General features: G+C 60.2%; 1 protein-coding gene across 1 annotated transcript in view; it reads right to left on the bottom strand.

Annotated features, from left to right (window-relative positions):
- Positions 1-6641, bottom strand: part of FAM207A (family with sequence similarity 207 member A) — a 21495-nt gene extending 14854 nt beyond the window's left edge. Inside the window, exons 1-2 of the mRNA XM_006922559.3 lie at positions 6371-6641; positions 3133-3241 (exon numbers count right to left, since the gene is read on the bottom strand). Coding sequence (XP_006922621.1) covers positions 3133-3241; positions 6371-6508 — 247 coding nt within the window. The 5' untranslated portion in view covers positions 6509-6641. The remainder of the gene's footprint in view (positions 1-3132; positions 3242-6370) is intronic.
- Positions 6642-7221: the final 580 nt, after the last annotated feature.

Raw genomic sequence — 7221 nt, 5'->3', positions numbered from 1 at the left:
GGGTGGGGGTGGGGGTCTCTAGCACTGCACTTCAGCCTATCAGGCAGAGCCCAATGGGGCCCGCACGGGAAGCCTGGCCCCTGCCTAGAATCAGGTGGGCCTGAGGAGCGCAGGCGGCAAAGGGCAGACTGGGCCCCCAGCCTCAGGGCTCCAAAAGCTCTGTGCAGAAATCCAGGAAAGACGCCGCAGCGCAGCCACCCAGGGTCACACGGGCCCGCTCCCCGCTCCCTGCTCGTGCTGGCGACACAGGAATGAGAGGGGGAGGGCAGGCAGTGCCCATGAGCCCGTGGGAGGACACAGCAGATGATCCAGCAGGTGCTAGACCCACAGCTAGGCCCACTCCCCTGAGCGGGCTCAGCCTCCCTGGGGGCACCCCAGCAGCACGGCAGCAGCACAGAGGCAGAGACACGGGGGGCAGTTCTATTTGTGACTCAAGCAAGGGTGAGGACTCAGAAGGACGGATGTGTCTGTGCTAATCCAGGCAGACAGACGCCCTCGCCTTCACGGCCCAGCAGGTCGCTGAGTGCGGCTGAGTCATCGGATGCCACTTTCCACATGACCTGCACCTGCCCCGGGCCACAGCCCCAGCTCAGGTCTGGGACCACAAGGCCCACTGTCCTCCTGCGGGATCCAGGCACTGGCCAGTCGGGAGTCAGGCCGCAGGCCTAAACGGAAGCGCTGCTGGAGGAGGCGGGGGGAGGGGAGAGGCTATGACAGAGACGCCTGCTCCCCGGGAGTGCAGAGGGCTGCCCGCAGGAGCTGCAGCGGCTGCAGGGCCGGATCTGGAGACCGGGAAGGCCTGGCAGACCACAGCTCAGAGCCCGGGACCAGTGTGGGCTCCACGGTCTGCACAGAGACGAGAGCAGATGACGCCCACATCTGAGATCCCTGGGTGGGTGAAAACGGGCTCAGCAGGTCTGAGACGGGCCCCAGCGATGCTGGTGTGGGCCTGGGCCCACCCCGCGGTGGTGCACAGCCTCACCCACTCTGTGCAGGGGGCACGAAAGGGGGACGCTGTGACGCTGTCCAGGGAACCACCCAGTGGTGCCAGAGGGAAGCCCTGATGGCCCCCCACTCCCAGGTAGGGGCCTTGTAGCCCTCAGCTCAGCGAAGGGAGGGGAAAGACCCTACGATGCACCACGTCCTTGTCTGTGAAAGGGGACAAAGTGGGCTAGCTCCTGACACAGGAGTGCCACCGGCCAGCACGGCTGAAGGAGCCCAGGAGGGCGCGAGGCAGAACCAAGTGGCGCACCTGCCCAGCAGATGGCACACTCCCCCAGCAGATGGCAGGCTCACTAAGGCACGAGGAACTAACAGTCCTGGAAAGTGACATAGATGCCCCAAATCCATCAGCCAACAAAGCACAGCACTGGGGCTCCAACATGGATCCTGTGACTGCAGACTAACGCTCTGTCCCCTCCACTCCCCAAACTGCTCGGGACACCTGCTGCAACACAGATGGCTTCTCCTTCCTGGCAGATGCACCGCCAGGAGGCAGGGCAGCATGCCAACCCGGACCAACAGGGCAGAGCCTGTCCCAGGGCCAAAGACAAACTCAGCCCCACGAGCAGCAGGGGCAGTGGGAAGGAGAGGCCCCGGGCTGGCAGGCAGGGAAGGCAGCCTTCGTCAGCTCTCTGGGGCGTACCTCACTCAGCACACCGAAAACACCTGAGGACTTTTGCACGACGCGTCAAAGTACTAACGTCTATCACCCGTAAAGCGCCCGTCTGCGGTTAAGGAAGGTGACCGGAACGGCCCCAAACACAGGAAGCCTTTGATCACACTGACTGCCGAAGCCACTGCTCAGGAAGGAGCACGGCCAGGAGCCCCCGGGCCAGCGAAGGCTGGGGCAGCTGGCGTGGGAGGCCAGCGTGGGATGGGCCTGCGTGACACCTTCCGCCACTCGCTGGCCGCCAGGTGGCTCCCTGGAGCCGCCGGGCGCACTGCTCGTGGCTAGGACACTGCAGAGACCAGGTTCCCACCGCCCCTTGGAGAGTCTCACGCTGCAGCTTCTCCCGCGTGGCCGGCGCCACACACGTTAATAAACTGCTTTTCTCCTGTTTGTGGCATCCTCATCAGGCACCTGGGAGGGCAGGGAGGCGTGTTTGCTCCCTGTGCTTTCAACGCGCACACAGTGGCCACACACAGTGGCCAGGAGATGGCGAGGGCCCCCTGCAGCGACCTAATGAAGAGCCACAGCGGAAGCAGAAACAGGAGACCACGGAAGACGCGCGATGAAGGTCGTGGCTGTCAGACAGCCACTCACAGCTCTAGGAGCTGTGTACAAACTGGGGATGGAAACCCGGAAAGTGATCCTGAAATCACAGATGCCACTTCGTTACCCGAGAAGATAATTAAGAAAAGTCTGCGGGTCGAGTCCCCAGAGAAGCGCGGGACCACAGAGATGGCGCTGCAGCACCGGACAGCTGCTGGCGGCTCTGAGACGGACACGTGCGGGGGCATTAGACCTGCGGACGCAAGCGCCAGTTGGAACACGGTCGCAAGGGGGCTGGCGCCAATGGCCCCGCCAGAGGCCCGAGCGCCTTAACGAGGACACACGGCCTGCCTGCCACCCCAGTGCTGGCCCACAGGACCAGACTGAGGTCTGTCTGCAGACAGCGTGCTGGGGTGCCCCGGCCTTGGGGGAGCCAGCTGGCCGGGAGCTCTGGCCAAGGGCTGGGCTGGGTCGGGGAATGTGACAAAGACGTGAGGCGGCGGCCAGTGCCCTCCCCGCCACGCGCCCGGGGACGGCCGGAGGGGCCGTGACGCCGCACAAGGCGGTGAAAGAGTGCGCACCGTGTTTGCTGACGATGGCTGCTCGTGTTTGGCGTGGGGACGGCGTCGCAGGCACGCTTTTCTGCTGAAAGCCATGGAAATACACAGTGGCATTCACGAGGGAACGCCGTGTGCCGGCAGCTGCGGTGCGTGCCGGAGGCAGTGACGGGCACGTGGGATTTCTTCACGGCCTTCTTCCCATCTGAGTAAATCTTTGACTTTTCCCGTGAATAATGACCTTCCAAAAGCGTGCAGGGCACTGAGCCTTGCTCTGGCCCGTGCGCACCAGCGGCTCAGACAGGTCGGCACCGGCGCCGTGAACACGCAGGCCCGGGGGCCCGCCGCGCTCGCGCTCACCTCTCCCGGCAGATGTGCCGCTCACCGCGTCCAGGTCCAGCGTCTGCACCAGGGCGCCGGGCTCGATCTTGGTCCTGGCGAAGAGGTCAGCGCTCACGGAAGCCCACTCCTAGGGACGGGAGAGACGGGGCCCCAAAGACTCGTCTGCAGCTTCGGCGTGTACTGCGGGGCCCGTCACACGGCGCGGAGGCCCGGCCTGTCCACGGAACAGGTCTGGGGAAGCCACCCTCGCTCCCCAAAACCCCGGGGCTCCAAGGCGGCACCTTCCCGTCGGCCCCAAATCGACAGGCGGGCGGCTCCGGCTGAAGGGCCCTCTGAGACCCGATTCAGGGCCCCCCAAGCCCGCCTCTCCCTACTCCCACAGCGCTCACTCTCCCGCCGCACGCCCCCTGCCACCTCAGCCCTGTCTCTCCCAGGTCCTTTCCCCACATCAAGGTCTCCACACCCGTCGGAGTCGCTCTGCCTACCCCACCACCTACCCCACTGTGCTCACCCAGAACCCGCCCCCCAGGCCGAGCGGCTCCAGAGCAGGGGCCTCGGGAGGGAGGGACGGCAGGACCCACCCCCAGAGAAGTCACACACTGACAGGACCCGGGTGATGCAGAAACTAGCCTGGGTGCCAGGAAGGTGCCGGGCTGAGTGCACCGCCCGGAGCGCCTGGCAGAGAAGCCCTGGCTCTCGGGGACCTCCGGGGACAGGCGGTCAGCACACGAGAGGCCTCAGGGAACTCACACGGGAGCGGTGCGGGAGCCTAAGGGCGCTGGGCTGGGCGGGAAGGCCGCCTCAGCCGACACCTCCAGGCCGACACCTCCAGGCCGGGGAAGCCCAGGGCCCGCGGGCGAGGGCGAGTCCGTGCGCACTGAGCCTCCGCTCCCGTCCGCTGCCTCGGGCGTTTCGCACAGGGCCACTGCACCGCGTTACTTTTCCACTCACAGCTTAATACGCGAGGTGATGTCACACTGAATTTCTACAAAGTACAGTGTCATTACGTGACTAGAAATCAGAGTTCCGTTGACCTGTCCGTTCTGGGTTAAAGTTCAATGACTATTCTTTGAAAGAAAAGAATATTTATTGCTTCTTTTCCTCCAAATCTGCCTCATCTTTTGTTCCTTTCTCCCATTTGGTCCCTTCATATTTTTCATACTTTAGACATACGTGCTTTGTAGTCTCTAATAATTCTATTTTCTGACTTCGCAGCAGTCTAATTATGTTTATTCTTCCCGCTGACTCTCATGCAATGCGGGTTTGCGTGTACGTTTATCTGCAGTCTTGACTCTGGCAGGATTTTAGCTGCTGTGGGAAATCCCGCCTGGCCTGGGCAGAACAGGGAATAAAAGCTGGGGCGGTGGGGGAACCCGGTCAAACCCATGTCAACAAGGGCACAGTGGCAGACACGGGCAAGATGAAGACTGCACGCTGGCGGGCGAGTAGCATAGATTTCACGCAGTAAGTTCACCGCCAGCCCAGCACACCAGGAAAATGCCCTGGGAAACCACCAGCAGCCCCGGGTGCCACAACGCACGGCCCATGATGTGCAATGTCCCACGACAAGAGTGTGACGCACACAAAGAAACAGGAACGTGTGACCTAGGCAGCAGCTGCTTTTGAGGGGCCCACACGTTGGACTTCGTGAGACGTCAAGGCAGCATTTTCAATATGGCCCCAGAATGAAAAGGCACCGTGTCTACGGAACTGCTGGAAGGTGTCATGATGGCTCATCAAATGGAATTTCAGGAGAGAGAAACTATTAAAACAAAATAAGATTCTGGGGTCAAAAAGTACTATGATCGAAATGAGTAATTTCACTCGAGAGGTTCAGAATCAGATTTGAGCTGGCAGAGAAAACAATCAGCAAATTTAAAGAAAGACCGATAGAGAGGATGCCGATTGCAGAAGAAAAAGAACAGAGCATGACAGGAAAATGAACAGAATAAAGCTTACAGAACAACCTGGCAGATGTGAAAATTAATAAAGGGAAACTTCACTGAAATGGAGCGGCCAGGCCCAGGGGAGCTGCGCCCAGTGCCCACCTGACGGCAAGTACGGTCAAGTACGCCCCCCCGCAGAAGAACCCTCCATGGGAAAGAGCCATCGGTCACAGCCTCAACAGGAAAAGCTGTACAGGGATCTCCTCCAAGAGAAACAGCCTCACTGCCCATCAGCCTAAGAATGGATACACAAAACGTGGGGTGGGGTGGTATTCCCACACAATGGAAGGTTCTTCCACCACAAACACGAAGACGACAAAGAAATGACGCGACAGAAACAATGCAATAAGGAGGAACCTTAGAAACATGCCAAGTAAAAGAACCCAGACAAAGGCCGCATGTTGAATGATTCCATTTATAAAAATGTCCAGAACACGCACATCTATCAGGTTTGTGTTTGCCTGAATGACTGATAATAAGTATGGCATTTCTTTTGGGGATGATGAAAATGTTCTTGTATTTGTAGTAATAGTTGCACGACTCTGTAAATATACTAAAAAAATACCCACTGAATGTTACACGTTACGTGGGTGAAGTTTAGGGCATGTTAACGATCTCTCGATCGTTTGTATGAAAGCCGGAACGCTGTGCCAAATCCTGTGTTCGAACACCGACTCCGCCATCAGCAGCTGTGTGTCCTGGGTAATTTATTTCACCTGCACCATGAAGGTTAGGGCTGTTGAGAAGATGTAAAGTGCCTGGCACATAGCAAGCGCTCAATAAACATGGCTGTTCTCAGGAGCATCACTGAACCAAAGGCATGGTCCCATGGACCGACGGGGCCTTGGCTGCTGCTCCCTGCTAGCCCCCTGGCTACACACGCCACTAAATGCCTCCAGGGAAGCTCAAGGGCCTGGCCCTCGTTCCACAAAACGTGGCTTATCCACGCCGTAGAGCACTATTCTGCCATAAAAACCACTGACCTGCTCACATAGTACACAATCTGGATGAACGTCAGAGACGTTATGAGAAGTCCAAGCAACCCAACGCAAAGACCACAGCGACATGACTCCGGGCGTGAAATGTCCAGACTACAGGCAGAAAGTAGACCAGTGGCCGCTGAGAGGTGGGGGAGATGGGGCAGGGGTGACTGCCACCTGGCGCAGGGTCCCTTTCCAGTTAGCTCTTCGCTTTTTCTGTAACCTGGGGAACTTCCTTTCCTGGGAGCTCGGCAAGGACCGGAGCAGGGCTAAGCCCACCGGGAGCCCCGAGGCCGCGCCGCACCCCGGCCGCCCGCGCACCCCACTCACCTTCTCCCCGACTCCGCCGGACAAGGCCTGCAGCGGGGCCGCCTCCCGGGCCGGAGGCGCGGGAATGGACGCGGCCTGCCCGGTGGGCCTCACCGCAGCCTGGTGCACGCGGGCCCGCAGCCCCCTCACTTTCCCCATGTCCCGGCTGGAGACCCACGGCCGGCCCGCGGGGCGCACGGAAGGGGCCTGCCGGAAGCGGGCCCCGCGCTCTGAGGGCCGGGTGGAAACTGCGGCTCGAGCGGCGAGGTTCCGCGAACCTCCGGGCGATGACTGCGCAGGCGCGCGGGGGAGGGGCGGGCAGTTCCGGCGGAGGGGCGGGGCCACAGAGAATGCGTCGCGGAGGGGCGGGGCCGCGTTCCTGGCCCCGCCTCTCGGGAAAGGTGTGGGCTGCTTGCTGGAGTCCAGGCAGCCAGCTGCGCCCCCCGCCCGAAGATTTGGAGAATGATGAATATGGAGCTGGATGAGGCCCAGTTTCGTGAAAACACACGATTGTATTTGCCACACCACACATGCGCCTTTCATACAGGCTCTGGGGGAGAGAAAGATTGGAGAACTGGGACAGTGGGCCTAGTGCTATGAGAAGGGGTGTCCTGTCTGCAATGGCAGAGCTGACACTGAACGTGGTTGAGCCGAAGGGGAGGCCCAACAACTCATGGGTGAGCGAGTCTATTTGTTTTATTAACTGTGCTCGAACCTTAACTTTGTGTCCATTTTTTTTTAACAGTTATTTCACTTAACTCTTCAAAACAACGCCTTGAAATTGGGTTCACTGGCCCGTTTAAATGAGAAACGACCGGTGGAATAACTTGCCGGGGGTGGGTTGCATGCTGGGAAGCTGCAGGACCAGGACC

This window comes from Pteropus alecto, unplaced genomic scaffold (genome assembly GCF_000325575.1).
Source record: "Pteropus alecto unplaced genomic scaffold, ASM32557v1 scaffold339, whole genome shotgun sequence".
Classification (NCBI taxonomy): Eukaryota; Metazoa; Chordata; class Mammalia; order Chiroptera; family Pteropodidae; genus Pteropus; species Pteropus alecto.
This window is presented reverse-complemented; position numbering and strand designations above follow the sequence as displayed.